Source organism: Peromyscus maniculatus, chromosome 17 (genome assembly GCF_049852395.1).
Source record: "Peromyscus maniculatus bairdii isolate BWxNUB_F1_BW_parent chromosome 17, HU_Pman_BW_mat_3.1, whole genome shotgun sequence".
Taxonomy (NCBI): domain Eukaryota; kingdom Metazoa; phylum Chordata; class Mammalia; order Rodentia; family Cricetidae; genus Peromyscus; species Peromyscus maniculatus.
This window is the reverse complement of record NC_134868.1, coordinates 19,232,129-19,248,829: the sequence shown is the minus strand read 5'-3', so window position 1 is coordinate 19,248,829 and position 16,701 is coordinate 19,232,129. Positions and strand designations below refer to the sequence as shown.

The 16,701-nt window shown below is 36.7% G+C and overlaps 1 protein-coding gene across 5 annotated transcripts in view; it reads right to left on the bottom strand.

Annotated features, from left to right (window-relative positions):
* Nucleotides 1–3,152: 3,152 nt before the first annotated feature.
* The window catches only part of Wdr17 (WD repeat domain 17), an 89,078-nt gene continuing 75,529 nt past the window's right edge, over nt 3,153–16,701 (bottom strand). For all 5 annotated transcript variants that reach the window (XM_006970915.4, XM_015998418.3, XM_015998424.3 and 2 more), the window contains 7 exons: nt 14,642–14,753; nt 10,593–10,734; nt 10,178–10,280; nt 8,830–8,931; nt 5,820–5,918; nt 5,314–5,497; nt 3,153–3,465 (listed from right to left, as the gene is read on the bottom strand). In XM_006970915.4, coding sequence (XP_006970977.2) covers nt 3,346–3,465; nt 5,314–5,497; nt 5,820–5,918; nt 8,830–8,931; nt 10,178–10,280; nt 10,593–10,734; nt 14,642–14,753 — 862 coding nt within the window. In that variant the 3' untranslated portion in view covers nt 3,153–3,345. The remainder of the gene's footprint in view (nt 3,466–5,313; nt 5,498–5,819; nt 5,919–8,829; nt 8,932–10,177; nt 10,281–10,592; nt 10,735–14,641; nt 14,754–16,701) is intronic.

Below are 16,701 nucleotides of genomic sequence, written 5' to 3'. Positions count from 1 at the left end.
TTTTCCCTTGGTTGTTCTTGGACATGATTTCCTGCCTCCTGAAACAAACATCTGCATTCAATTTATAAGACATGTTATTCTTGTTGGGTATCAGAACACAGCTATAGGACCTATCCTGATGAAAGGATGTGCTGAGTGCTGTCCTCGGTGTGCCCTGAATCTGGGTATGGCCTTCTGTCTTGCTTTCATGCTTTCCCAAATATAATCTATAATACATGCCTGGCAATTGTGTTCTAACTGGTCTGTCCTGAGGAAGTTCTGGAAAAAAGGCTGCTCTGTGAATATTTAGTATGTGCTTATGGGCATTTATTTACATTTTTTTTTCTGATCATGTTTTTTTTCTGAACTCAAACAACCTTCCTTGTACCATTGTTTTGTTTCATTCTTGTATAAAGGTACTCTGAAACTGCATTAAAATTCCAGGTCTTGCAGACAGATCTACATAGGTTGGCAAAGGTAGACAAGTAGGTACATCAAGAAACCAATGAGCACAGCCAAACTGCATGGACAAGAAACAGCAGCTCCCAGCCGGGAAAGTTTGTTGGGTTTTACAGAGGCCTGCTGGGAGGGAAGCTGCAACACTGGAATACCCAGGTGGGTAACCATGGGAACACCAGAGATGCTTCAGTTGTGATCAGAAGCATTCGGGTACCAACTGCCATGGTCAGGAAGGTTCAAGTGTGACTGTTCTAGTCAGCAATGCTCAGGCAGCCATTAGGGATTTGAAAAGACTTCAGGTTTCTGTTTCTCAGCAAAAGCAAGTCTCCTAGGAAAGGCGAGGCCATCGTAGGACCTGGACCAGCACCTTAAAATGTTGACATTAGCTCTGCCATTTTGGGGGCCCTGTCTTGGAGACCTGATATTCCAGTCCTTTGTTGGTGGTAAGCCACTTACAGTTGAGTAGAAATATTGGAAAAGGGAAGGTTTGGAATTCTTGTCCCAAGCAGGGCCTCAAGCTGGCAGGTGGTGATAGGAGACCTGAGGAAATTCTGTGAGAATCATCTGGCTTTCTGAACATCTGGTCAGCTCATTGTTTCCTGGAAAAGGAAAAAAGTCTGAAGAGACTAGGCAATCCTTACTATGAGGAGAATACAGATGCGAGGCTAAGGAGAGGTACAAGCCACAAGGCCACAGGAGACTACAGTGAGGGTCTTGTGTTGGAATCAGGCCCTGGGTGTAGCAGGGGGTTACCCCTGCATGCCAGCTCATGTAGGGTTTTAATCTGCTCTTCGAGCTGCCCAGATTGGTAGCAGTTTGTTTCAGAGTAACAGCAGTTTCCTTCCTTGAGAATGAAACAAGTGCCTTCTTCATCAGCTGCCAGAGGGTCTAGTTTGGGCAGAGTGTATTTGAAATCTCCATGCCACTTACCCAGTCTGAGAGATCAGGAGGACAGAGAAAATTCCCAGCAAAAGGAGGAGAAGGAGCCCATACTAGATGTTCTCAAGGATAGGAGGTTTGTCGGCATTCTCTAGATGAGCAGAACTGATAGAATGAGTATAGATGATAGATTAGATAGATAGATGACAGACAGATGACAGACAGACAGACAGACAGACAGACAGACAGACAGATAGATAGATAGATAGATAGATAGGAAGGATAGATAAGATAGGGGATTTGTGAGACTTACAGGCTGTGAATTGGGGTTAAAAATGGGTCTTCCCAGCCGGGTGGTGGTGGCACGTGCCTTTAATCCCAGCATGCGGGAGGCAGAGCCAGGCGGATCTCTGTGAGTTTGAGGCCAGCCTGGCCTATGTAGCGAGATCCAGGACAGGCACCAAAACTACACAGAGAAATCCTGTCTCAAAAGAGCAAAAACAAACAAACAAACAAAAAATGGGTCTTCCCACTTCAAATAATTTAATTAAAAAAACCTCTCACAAGTACACCCAACCACTTGTGTTTTAGTTAATTCCAGATGTGGTCCAAATTGACAACCAAGATTGCCATTCATAGGAGGCAAGCAAGAGATTCTTAGCTTTAGTGATCTCATCTGACAGGAGTACTTATCTCAGAGAAGGGATGAGGGGCCTGTTGGAGCTGTAACAGATGGGTCCATGTCGAGACTCTCTGAAGTTGGGATGGTGAGGATGACCTGATGTGGGAGAGCCTGTGGATGACAGGCTGTCAAATAAACCCAGTTCTGTGGTAGGGTGGTCTGGGTGATAGGGTCAGCTGAGTGAGGATACAATCAGCGTGTTCTCTGAGGTGTCTGAATAGAGTAAGTGAAGATAAATAGTCATAGAGTGGGCCTGATTCCAGAGGAGGTAACTTTCCTGGAAGAATAGGACAGCAGTACATTAACTCAAATGGGCTGAGGGAGGAGGAGCTGGCACCTGTCCTGAATGCAAGTTAGGGTGAGAGGTAAGGGTTGAGTTCATGGAAAGTCAAGTTCAGAAGACAATTTCAGTGAGTTTTAATAAACATTAGCCCTCTTTACCTTTCCTGAGGATGTAGAATTGTAGGGAATGTGAAGATGCCACAGCTCTTGACACTAGCTAGTTGACTTTAGAGATGAATGCCAGGCCATTATCTGACAGTATAGATCTAGGAAATTCAAATATGAACAAAATACTCGTGTGGTGGAAACATACCACTTCTGCAATCTCACCCATAATAAGGAAAGCTCCCAGCCACCCTGAGAAAGTCTACCATAGTAAGAAGATATTTATTTGTTGTTGTAGTTAGGAGGCATATGTGTAAAATCTACCAGTTTTCCCCAGCATGACTACTCCAAAGCTGGTATGGATTGAAGGAAGGAGGAGTTCACAAAGCTTCCTGTGGGGAAGTTTGGGTACAGGGGTGGGGCATCCCTAGGTGACCAGAAGACCAGAAAGCTGGGGTGGAAGAAGGGAGGTTGGAGGAAGTGGTGAAAAGGTTGATACCCAATATGAAAGGACTTGTGGATATCTGTCAGGAAGGGTTTGCCTGAGCATCAGGGAGAAGTATCTGTCTTGTAGAAGAAGCAGGCCACAGGGGCCTACAATGGCTTCCATGGCCCAAAGAGTCAGTTACTGGGACTCAGGGTAGGTAGGCATTTTTATTGACTTTCATGTCTTTTGAAGCCTATCTGCATTGCAGTTTATATAGTCCTTTATAATTCAATTAAAACTTCCCTGCAAATATATAAATAATATCATTTATCAATGAGATACATATATTTCCTTTGGAATTATAGAAATATTTTATTTTTGAAATTAATAAAATTTAATATTATTTCTTCATGTTTTCCAACCACCAACCCACCTCCCAACCTATTATTCTTGAACAACCAAAATGAAGGTTATAAATATTCCAAATTTCCTTCTTACAAAAACTACTAATTATGCAGAAAAAAATCTTCAGTCAAAATGGATTGAGTCGTATTCCAGTTCCTAAAGGTGAGAATGGATTCACCTTTGCCCACATCAGAGCATCGTTCAAAGAAATAGTCGATTTCCCATCTTCCAGGAAATACACAGGGCCCTGTGTACAGAGTTGAGAAGAGAGAAGATGAAACTATACATTGGAGCATTGGCTTAAAGTTTCAGCTTTATGCTATCATTTTAATTCTTTGTATGCAGCGGTACTGTCAATGACAATAAGTGTTGTTAGTTTATTAATTGCCCCATAACATATCTTATGAAAGTCAATTAGCAGACTTGGATATACTTCACTGAGTTAGGTAGGTAGCTGATGTCAGCTTGCCTGGAAAGTGACTGAAGCCAGACACTTGGGTCCCTCTCAGCAGAAGAGGAGGAAGATATTGCTATACATGTGTGTGATTTAAAACTATATTCGGTCACATGACTTGAGAGACTATTTATAGTTTAGTTCCATCAGATATTAGCACATCCTGAGTTTTGAAAAGTCTTCCCATCTGTCTTACTCTGCTCTGAGAAGGAATGAATGACAATAAAAAAAAATCACAAGGTAAGTACAGTTTTAATTTTTTGGTTAGGCTATAAATCTATCAAGCTCTGGTTATAATATTTAAAGATATGTTCTATTGTTTGCAATTTATTTTTAGAGTTGGAAAAGTTAATCATTAGTTAGCTTCACATTAGTAAGTACTTGAGATTCATAAAACAAACATTAATTTCAAGTTAAAAATACTCTAGAAGGTTGTTACTTATTCTACATCAGTTATATGTGCACTGGGATGATTAGTAAGTAGATCCTTTGGTGGATGTGGGGTCTGTGTAAAGAAAAAACTCAGTTGGTATCTACTGGTGTTTTGGCAATCCTGCATGGAGAAAAGGGTTATTGAGGGAAAGAGATGAAGGGACAAAACATTTAAATGGCCCATGAGAGTAGAAAGTGATTTTGAGACAAATTTCCAGAGTTTCATGATTCACTGCTAAGCTACTGGGTTCACTGATTTTTCTTTAATCTCTAAACACAAGTGAATGATATCAATGTGCACAGTCATGTGTCCTGTGCTTTGGAGATTATTGTTTTGTGTTCTCAAGAGTCTGGCTTACAATTGGCCAGCTAAGCTATAAGCAGGGATTGTACTAATGAGCAGCTATTGCACTTAATTTGAGTGTCTGGATCACTCATTGGCCTGGAATGTCATGATAATAAACATATTTTTAATATTACATCAGAACTACAAGGACCTGTCCATTGAAATGTGTATGACACTGGCAGCCGGAGCACTCTGTGACAGACTGCGATCATTCACTTTGCAGAACTGGGCTTTGTTTACCTCTCAGGGACATCTACTATAAGATAATGACTTCTCTTCTAAAAATCTCCTTGGGTTCCCCTCAGAGGCCCTAAGCATTGTTCATCACTAATTTGACTATAAGTTAAAGAATGCTCTTTGGGAATTAGTCATCCTCTGTGATGAATCACAGTGAACTTTAATTGCTGTGAGTTCAGTAAAATAATACAAGGTCACTTGATGTATCAGTAATATCCATCTATCAGTTTTATTTTATTGTACTTATGCAGCACAAATGGAGACTAGAAAGTAAAATACAATCTTCTGTGATAAAATCATGTTGACTATTTTTCACTGACTTACTTTCCTTTAAGATATGAAGTATATTTATTTTAAAAACATCCCTGTTACTATATATGTAAATAAGATACTGCTAAATGTATGCAATTGCTTCACTAATGATAGCTCAGTGATCATCTATCTCTCTGGGCTTATTTTAAAGGAAAAGAGACCACTTGTAATATCACAGAGCACTAAGAGCACTATTTTCTTTCTTTTCTTTCTTCTTGTACATCTGCCATACTTACTGAGTTTATATTTGTTTTAGGATAACATGAAAAATGCATGATGGAAATATAAAGTTGATGTCTGATATTAGTCTGTACCTGAATTTTTAGTCCAGTAAGACAAGAGATATGAATGTCTGAATGGCTTGGAAGATTTGATCCAGTCACATAATCTGGTCCAATAATTCCTTTGAGTGGCTCTTCTTTCAGTCTCTTTAATAAAGTTTCATAAATGGTTTGTTGTGAATCAGAAGGGGGTGTACATGGAGACTCTTCTGATGATCTACATTTTAAATAAATGTTCACATTTCATTTTTTATAGAATTATAGAATTACTGAGATGTAGATTAGAAATTACTCTGATTAGTTTATTATCCTTTAGAGATTGTTACAAATCAATTTAAATTAAAGCTTAGAAAAACAAGAGACTTCAGAAAGGCAGAAATTAGCGTCACAATAAATTACTACTGAATATGTTAAACAAATTGACAATTTATTTTCCTAAAATTGTTTGAAAATAATTGAAAAAAAAATGCACGTCCGAACATTTTTGTCTGTAACACTAAATTCCTTCTGCATTTGAATGTTATATTGAATTCACTCACTGTTTGGCAGACTGTGTGCAAGCTCTCCATGCATCCAATTCCTCAGAGAGATGTTCAATTTTTAAAGGCACCGACACTACTCGGCGTCTTAATAGCTGACTGAAACATGAAAAAAAAAATTGGCATCTGGCATAACAGTAAAACGTAGGACAAAACAAATGACTTTAATAACTGAAATTTTATCTGTAATAACAGTGTTCAACTGTTCAACAGTGTGTATGTACACACAATTACATATACATAGGCATAGATGTGTTCCCTTATATGTTTATCATTTAAGCCCCTGGTAAGTCTAAAATGCTCAAGAAACATGGATGGATGAGTGACTGTAGTTAAAGGCATTGTATAATCTGTGGAGCATGGTGAGATAAGACAAGCTATGCTGAACAGCAGAAGTGAGATAGAACAGCTAATCAGAACCTTGACTTAATTCTGGATAACAGAAATACAATGGCACAATTAGAAAAAGCAAAGGACTCCATTTGACAAGCTTGTTTTACTTGAGAGCACACCACCGAGTTTAAGGCTGGAGTGTGGTGCAGGCCCTAGACTCATACACAAGGAACTCTGAGATTAGATGACATCTGAACATAAAATGAGTTATCTCCAAAACGATGACAGGTAAAGCTCAGAAATGGGTTTTCGGTTCTGGTCACGCAAGTCTGGCAACCTGAGTTTGAGTCTCAGAACCCACTGAAAGGTGTAAAGAGAGATCAGCTCCACAGAATTTTCCTCTGCCTCCAGATGTGTGCCTTAGAATGGGCATGAACCACTCCACCCCCACTACACACACACACACACACACACACACACACACACACACACACACACACTCACACATACACACACGCACACACACACACACACACACACACACACACACACACTTCACAAATGAACCTTCTGTAGAACACACAATAGAACAGAGAGAGGAGATGATGATGTGAGTGTGTAGGGGACAGGGAAGTGGGGAGAGAAAAGAAGAAAGGAAACAACAAGACAATGGAGAATTGGAGAGTTAGTATAAGAGGAAATGAAAATAGACTGCAGGACATAACAGACAGAATCATCATGAAAAAGAAATCCTCTAAAACTGAGACTTCTTAAAGCTCTGTTTCTTAATTACTATGCTTTCCATAACCTAGACATAGTCTATGAAGTTTCCCCTGCCCTATGTATAATAACTTTTGATTTTCCACTTTGTTTGCTTTTTTGCTTCCCGATTTCTGAGGCAGTCACTCTGAATACAGGCTTGTGTGGAACTCTCCATGTAGCCCAGGCTGGCCTTGAACCAGTGGGAATCCTCTTACCTCAGCCTCCCATGATGAGATTGCAGATATAAGCCGCCAGTCCCCTCTTTCATCTTTTTAAAATTAATACTAAGTTAAGAGACCGTTCTTCTCTTACTTGTCATCAGTGAAGTCACACATTGCTGGACAAATTCAGCATAATTTTAGTGTCCCTCATAGCCCCTATTGATGCAATATTTTAAGGTTGAAAGTGGGCTTTTGGCTTGTTGCCTGTACAAAAACACATTTTCTTTGAGCATCCTAGTGGTATTAATCTACCTTATTAGTTAGCTTGTACTCGGTTGCAGTGGCTGCTTTTTCACTAGAGTTAGAGAGGAATAATAAAGTTTTCCATTTCTCTTACAATCCCCTACCTTCTGTAAAAGGTAGAAAAATGTGGAACTCATTTTTCTCTGAGTAAGTGGGAATCCTTTTAGATCAGCTTCCCATGATAAGATTGCAGATATGAGCTGCCATATCTAGGGAAAATTTTCCCTAGATTCTAAGCATCAACAATAAAAAAGCTGCATACTATATCATTTAGCAAGTTAATGGGCCTGGAAATAAATTTTCCGGAAATATTCTGTCAATTTGTTTACTCCCCAAACCATGCTCATACAATGAGATGTGTCTTGTTAAATAGTGGGATGTATTAGAAATGAAGGATCCTTATTTTATTTTTGAAGGAAGTAAGTTTTAAGTATAATAGATAATGACCGAAGTTTAGCAAGCTGTTAGAGAGTGAAGATGTTTGGCTGGCAGGGTTATAAAACACAATCTGTCATGAATATAAAATACTAGCTTATTTGCTACTTTGAAATGTCCTTTAATTGAGTTTTTCTGCCTCAGAGATGGGGAGCTTGTAGTCAGAAGGTTTCTCTGGTCCTGAGGAATCTCTCCCACCCATGTCCCACAGCTACTTGTCCCAAATAAATGCACACAGGCTTATATTAATTAAAACTGTTCAGCCACTAGCTCAGGCTAACTACTGACTAGCTCTTACACTTAAATTAACCCATAATTCTTATTTATGTTTTGACACATGGCTTGGTACCTTTTCTCAGTTCTGTCTTCACATCTTGCTTCCTCTGTGGCTGGCTGGCGACTCCTGACTCAGCCTTCCTGTTCCCAGAATTCTCCTCTCTCTTTGTTCCACCTATACTTTCTGCCTGTCTACTGGCCAATCAGCGCTTTGTTTATTAACCAATCAGAGCAACACATTCACAGCATACAGAGCGATATCCACAGCAGAAGCTAATATATGTGACCTCCTATTATTTAACAGTGGTGTTATGCCATGATGGAAGTGAAGCACAGGCATGCCTTCCAGAACAAAGTGAAGAAATCTGGCATCTTCTTCTGAAGACCTTGGGAAACTCACAGAAGGAAAGACACTAAGAATATCAGGGTAGAAAAGAAAAAGGGAAAGATCCAAGTCCTTGATGGAATTACTGGACCGCTTTATAAGTTCTGGGACACCTCTCTGAAGTGTCCTGATAGGCAACCATCAACATATCCTACATATTTAAACTTCTGTCAGCATCTCAGTCATTTATAGCCTAATGCATTCACAACTCATAGTCATAGCCCTTGCTTTATTGCAGAGCACACACTGAGTGAACAAGTGAATGCACAGTATAATGCATTCAGTTCCTGTGATCTACTTAGAGGCTATTTATCTTAGGACAAAGGATTTCTCAACAAAATGGTTTTATTTTTACCTTGTGTACTCATAAAGAGCTGGAACGATGCTTTGATACTGTCTCCTGATAGCCAGTAAGGCACCAATGTAACCACATAATATGAGTAATTCATTTCGAGCCCTGAAAGAGAATATATTTATTTTTAATCTTTACAATTTGAAGCATAGGACATTACATAATTCAAACATGTCTATTTATATTCTTACAGATGATACTTATAAAATATATTTAGGGGGTCGATGGCTCAGTGGCTACTCTTCCAGAAGTTGAGTTCAATTCCCAGCTTCCACATAGTGGTTCATAGCCATCTATAATGGGATCTGATACCTCCTTGTAGCATGCAGGTATACATGCAGCAGAGCATTCATACATAAAAAAATATGAACTTAAAAAAAAGAAAAGCCAAAATTATAAAAAATTACATTTAGAAAATTTTGTAAAATTGGAGGAAATGATTTATTCATTAGCTAAAAATTAATACATAATTCTTATTCCAAAATGAATGCTATAACATAAATTATAATTTAAAATAAATATCTTTAAATAGCACTTAGTTCTTATCTGCTCATTTTATATACTTAACATTTTTGTGTTTTCATGCTCGAACCTGAGCATGAACCTCACACAAAGCAAGGGCCCTACTGTTCTAGTTGATTTGCACCCTGAGGCTGCTCCTGCCTGTCTCTTCATGTCATTTATCTCTAAGTGATTCTTTTTATTACATTTAGGAACTTATGACCCATTATGTCAACTCTAGGAAGAACCAGCAAAATCAATTGCATTTCCTGTGGGGTGAACTTGACAGTTTTCCTGGCTGTTTCATTAAAAACAAAAACAACAACAACAACAACAAAAATACTTTCTTACAAATTATTCTCAAATCTCTGAGGACTTTAGTTAGATGAAAAAAATTCCTAGGTGGTCCTTGAGTTTAAGGATGCTGTCATTTTTTCTGTTTTCTAGCAAGTGTATCTCTCTCATCTAGGCTTAGTATGATGTCTTATGTACAATAGATATTGAATAAATATGATGTTTGGTTTCTTAAGAACTCCATGCCCACAACTACCTAAATGTTTTCAATTTAGCTTTCTTTGAACAAGTGTGTATAAGTGAAACTACACACGCGTTCACACACATACATACACACACTAGCTAATGTTAATAGTTACTATTCAGATCAAGTTCACTTTATTGTCTTTTCTTGTTATTGCTGTCATAACAAAAAAAAGTAATAACAAAACGCATAATTTGAATTTATAAATCCAGCTAATTAGGATGATCATATTTCTTGATTTGAATACCTAAACCATTAGTGCCATTTAAAAATTTATACTGATCGTTTTATGTCTTGAAGAGGAGTACTTACTCAGTGCACGTATGCAAAAGTAGTTTTTCAGTACGAATAAAACTCAGTAGGTCAAGCACAGGGTAAACAGTATCCAGAGTCCAGTTTGAGTTATTGATACATCCTGACAACATAAAACCAAATGAAATGTATTTTAAATTACAGTATCGAGTCTTGTTCATCCAATTGTTAAAATTATATAACCAACCCTTGTGTCCTAATTCTGAAGTTTGTATAAAAAAGACTATTGTTCCTTTCGCTGTCTCTGGGTCTCCCATACCATAAAATCAGGAGAGACACCACATTTTACATCAGTAATCTCCCTCCTTGTGAAATGTGGCTTGAATAGTACACGATTATCAGGGTGAGTATCAATTAATGAAAATATCAAGTGAACAAATAGATATAAAAATTCAACCACGAACTAGAAACTTACCTTTGACAAAGTCAATACCAATAGGAAGAGCTTTTTCAGGTTCCTGGCTTAGTAAATAATACTTTATGGTTTCAAATACATTGCCATCTGCCTGGGCCTTTTCAGCCAACTGCATGCATTCTTCCACTGGGGGTAGATTGCACTAGAAAATGATTTAGTGAAAGACAATGTTACTAAGATTTACAGGGATAAAAGCTATAGTAGAAACACTCATTATTGCCACATTAATATGGCTGTTTCACTTATTAAAACTGCCCAAGATATATGTAAATGAAATTGTTTATAAATAAAATTGTTTATGGAAATATTTTTTTTTTTTTTTTTTTTTTTTTTGGTTTTTCGAGACAGGGTTTCTCTGTGTAGCTTTGCGCCTTTCCTGGAACTCACTTGGTAGCCCAGGTTGGCCTCGAACTCACAGAGATTCGCCTGGCTCTGCCTCCCGAGTGCTGGGATTAAAGGCGTGCGCCACCACCGCCCGGCTGGAAATATTTTTAAGACTAAAGAATGAAGGTGAAGTCATTACCTTATGAGTTAGTGGCTCTACACCACACAAATGCTTAGTAAAGATGTAGAACTAAATTTTTCTGACCATAATGCTGTAATTAGTATTCACTCATGCAGCTCAGCAAAAACAAAACAAAACAAGCCCATACTGAAGTCGTCTGCTTTAAAGTAAATGTATAATACAGCCATTGCCAAAACTACATTTAATGTAACAAGCACAGAACTACACCGTCACATATTCCCTTACACTATGATTGAACTTAGCCTTTGAAGCCAAACAACCCTATTTCTACAACACTAACCATATTTAAGGTCTAAAACTTGACAGTTTAAAATGCACACAGAGTGGAAAGTTTGGGTTCCCAAAATTTCATGATTAAAAAAGGAAAAATAATGTTCCTTAATACTGAAAATAGACCATTCTGTAGAAAATGGAAATTCTGGTCTTCTCTCAATCAGGATGTTTTGCTTCTACGATATGAATAGAATTAATTACCACTCACATAATTTTAAATATATGTAAAAATATACTCGATAAAGTAAAAAATGGAAATGACATCCATTCAATCTCAACAATATTGCTACCTAAAAAGATCTGAACAATTCCAAAAACAGTTGACATTCCAATATAGATGGGGAAAATTTCACAGGACTCTACCCTTAGATAAAGAGCTACAAAAAATTAATAACTGCTAAGAGGGGGAGAATGAGTCCTCCCTAGAGACCAGTCACAGACTGGTTATTCAATACTGGGCTACCTTGAAATGTGTAGACATGTAGGTAACACAGACCAGACTATGCCTGTGTATTTATATGTTTATTCCTCTATATGTATATGAAATGACCATGGTTAAAGAACAAAAAGCTGTGAATTTGGGAAAAGGCATATATGGGAGGGTTAGGAGAGGCGAAATGATATAATTATATTTCAAATAAATTTTAAGAATGCTGAAGCTTACTAAGCAACAGCATTAATACTATTACAGCTATTAAATAGTTTCACATTTCTTATTGTTCAAAAACTAAGTAGAATGAATAGTTTAGGTCTTTCTCTCTCCCCTCTCAAAAAAAAAATCACAAAAAGGTTTGCTAAGGAATATATATATATATATATATATATATATATATATATATATCTCACTAATATACGCTATATATATGTCTGTTACTCCTTGCTTTTCCATTATTATTATAGCTCACAGACAACTTAAAAAGGATAGTTATTACATTTTAATTAAAAATTAAGCATAAAAATAATAAAAAGTGATTGTCACTGAAATTTCACACTCTAGAGTACAAGAATAATTCCTGTCCTATTAAGAAATTTCTCAGATAGGGTAATACTGTGTTTGACTGTGGTTTGACTTTGGTTTTTATTATCAGATTAGAAAATTTTTAGAGTTATTAACAAATTTACATTCACTAGTTTTCTGAAGAGCAACTAATAAATTCTGATCAAAGATTCTAATCATATCCTTTAGACTGTAATGAACATTAGTTGAATGCTACCCTTGCCCTATTATTCCCACAAGAAGGGGAGAGGCTGGTTATGCTGTCTACAGCTCAGAGTCACGGATGGAAGGAGTAAATTCTGTTCTGCCGCACAGAAAGGTGAGTCCTTAATAGCAGCGCATCTTTCAAAACACCTTGAAGAAAGGATCTTAGGTGTTTTTACCCTAGAGACTAATAAATATTTGAGGTTTGGGGTGTGGAAGTTGCTCTGATATATATGCAATATAATTCAATAATATTAAATTATATCATACTATTAAATATATTATTAAATATATATAATTAAATTATAATGCATATATACCTATATATATCAAAATGTTACATTGTGGCCTTTAAATACATACAATGACTTTTGTCGATTAACATAAGCCAGGATGTATAAACTTAGGGAAGTCTTCCTTCCTACCCTTGCATGCTAATACCAGCACTTCTTGCTCTGAGGTTGTTAACACATATTCAAACACTTTATAACACATAGAGAGAAGTAGAAATTAAAGTCCCATTGCCTCTTACCACATGCATTTTAATTTAAACTAAGAGTTTCTAGGGGTGTTTACAAAAATAAAACACAGATACTTTTTATTTATTTTTATTTCAAAAGTTTTATTTATCTTTAGATTTGTCTTATATTTTCACTTATTTACTTCATGTGGCACACACGTGGAGGTCAGAGGACAGCTTGCACGCATCATCTGACTCCTTCCACCATGTGAAAACAGGGTTTGAATTCGGGTCATTAGAACTGAGGATAAGCACCCTTACCCACTGATCCATCTCCACAGTGCTGATTGCAAATTTTTAGACAGGAATTCAAAGAATACAAAGCGTACAAGGAGTATTTGAAAATCTCCAAAAATTACTGTCACTAACTACTGTCAGATTAATATTCATTAATCCTTTCATAAATACTTTCCATAATATCAGACATGGACACACACATTTACTCTATAACAAATCTATACTCACCCACCCCTTTATTAATTTTGGTCTATCTGTGTTAATATAATAATAAGTATATGATAAATGATGAGCGTTATTCGCTAATTGGGAAAAACTTCAAATTTAAAAAATGAAACAAAAATTTTTATTTTGAAAGTTGAGGATGAGAAAATATGGTTCTTTCATTTTTCTTTTGCTTAAAAACTGTAGCATAGGGGTACACACTTTTAACCTCAACACTAAGGAGGCAGAGGCACATGGATCTTTGTGAGTTTGAGGCCAGGTTTGTCTACACAGTGAAGTCAATGACAGTCAGAGCTATATAGTGAGACCCTGTTTCAAACAAACAAAAAAACAAGCAAATAAATAAACTAAATAACTATAGCATTTTCTTACACGTGTTATAACAATATGTAGCCAGGTGGCAGTGGCTCATGCCTTTAATCACAGCACTCAGGAGGCAGAGGCAGGTGGATCTCTGTGAGTTTGAGGCCAGTCTGGTCTACAGAGAGAGTTCCAGGACAGGCTCCCAAGCTACATAGAGAAGCCCCATCTCAAACAAACAAACAAACAACAACAACAAAACACAACCAAATAAAGACAAGAGGTGGGAGCAATAGAAGAAAACTTGACATTGTCCTGTGACCTCCTGATGTACATGTGTGCATGTGTGAGCACTCACACAAACACTCATACACACCCACACATTCAAATATGGTCTTAACTTGTAAACAAACCTTCAGCTACAAAGTGGTACAGTAGAAGGACTACAGGATGGCAAGATTTTTTGGAGTTGAAATTCTCATTCCATCTTTAATTTGGGCAGATTCTTTACTTCTGTGAGTTCCCTTTCTTTGTAATAATTATATCTATATATACTCCCAAAACTATATGTATATCTATTCCAAGTCCTGAATAGAAGTCAATAAATATTCTTTCTTTTGGTTATTGGTTTTGTTGAGTTAATAGGTTTCTCAAGTGACCGTGTTATTATTTAATTTTTGGCATGAATTTCTATTTGATTGAACCAAATATTAAGAAAATCACAGTATTTCATTCCAGCCTAGATTCATGGATATACCATCAGCTACCTTCTTGTGAAGATCATTTATTTCTTCAGTGCATCCTGGGTAGAAGGCACAGAGTTTTACTAGCTGAACTTCGTTATCAGGAGTCATCAGGAGAAGATCAGCTGCCAAGTTCCTGTTTGTATGACAAAGGAGAAAACCCCATTGAGGAAGTGATCCAAAAATAGATCTACAAGAATTTCAAAAAAAAAAAAAAAAAAAAAGGAGACTCATATAATATAGCACCCTTGCTTATCCATTTACACAATGTTTATTTTGTTATTTATAGCAAACTGTCTCAAATATAGATTACAGAATACACATTTTGAAGGATGAGCACATTATGAAAAGTTTTCAAAATGCCAAATTTGCATAACTTAAATTCTTACACTGTAGCACTCAATTTTATTATTAGAGAAGAATTCCCTACCAGACTACACAGCTGTAGACAGGATTTTGGAGAAAATCATAAAGTAAAGTGAAAGCGAACATGTTTTCCCTTTTTATCATTCTTATCAACAATGGGAAGTTCTATTAGCCTCTGCTCTGACTCCAGCAAAATGCTTAGCTAGTTTTACTTTTTAAACTTCTGTTGTTCTGCATGCTTTTTAAGCTTTAGGAGGAAACCAAAGAAAGAAATATAATTTTAAAATACTTTAAAAGATTTCAACTAGTGTAATAAGTTGCTTACAAGAATAAAATGGTATGGACTTCTTAACATTGTGATAAATGATTTTTTTTTTTTTTTTTTTTTGGTTTTTCGAGACAGGGTTTCTCTGCGTAGCTTTGCGCCTTTCCTAGAGCTCACTTGGTAGCCCAGGCTGGCCTTGAACTCACAGAGATCCACCTGGCTCTTCCTCCCGAGTGCTGGGATTAAAGGCGTGTGCCACCACCACCCAGCAATGATAAATGATATTTTCTATGAGAAGCTTTCCTCAAAGCAGTAAGTGAGGACTTTTTTGTTTCACACATTATAATTAAGGAAACATCAAATTTCCAGTGGCTCAAGATATTTAACTTTCAAGAATGGCATACACACACACACACACACACACACACACACACACACACACACGCATATGTGTGTGCCTTTTGAACACACAATATATTAAAGGATACTTTGTAGAGCTGTAAACATGGGACTCTTAAGTTAGCTTTTTCACTGTGTGAAAAAAGTGGCTTTTAATCATGTATATGATCAAATAATTTTTAAAATACAAGAAATTCTTTCAAAATGTTATAAAGAATATAGAATAGATATAGAAATAATTTGTAACCCTTGTGAAATCAAAAATTTTAGTAAATATGCATGCTCACATACACACACTCATACAAACCACAAACTGTTAGAACAGTAGCTTTCTAAGTTTGGCTTATATTCAAGTTGTTAGAATTAAAAATAACTTCAATGGTGTTTCACAAAATTTTACATAAAATATTTCAATAATGCAACATTCCACTAATATATGATTAGATATACAACTACTTGACACATTGATAGACAACTACTAAAAGTCTACATCGACTTTTCAGTTTGTTTTCTCCTTGTCAATTAACAATCCAATCCTAAACTGCCTATATTATTATTACCATTGATCAAGTAATTTCTTTATTTTCTCTTTTATTCTTATCTATGTGCATTGGTGTTTTGCCTGCAGGTATATCTGTATGAGGGGTTTGTGGACTCAGGAAGTGGAGTTACAGACAGTTATGAGCCACTCTGCGGTTGCTGGGAATTGAACCCAGGTCCTCTGTAAGAACAGCCAGTGAGTGCTCTTAACCACTGAGCCATCCCTCCAGCCCCAGATCAAGCAACTTTTTAAAAGTCCAAAATAGAGTAGTTTACCTGTTATTTCTAAGAGGTACAAATTATTGTACTTTCTAATAACAAAATTTAATAACATTTTAATTATGTTATATATTAATATATGTGTGTGAGATACAGGGACAGAGAGAGACAAGGAGTATGTGCATGTGTGTGTGTGTGTGTGTACATGTGTGTGCATGTTTGTGCAAATGCATACTCTTGCCATGGGGTTGAACTCAGGTCATCATACTTATACAAGCACTTTTACCTCCTGAGT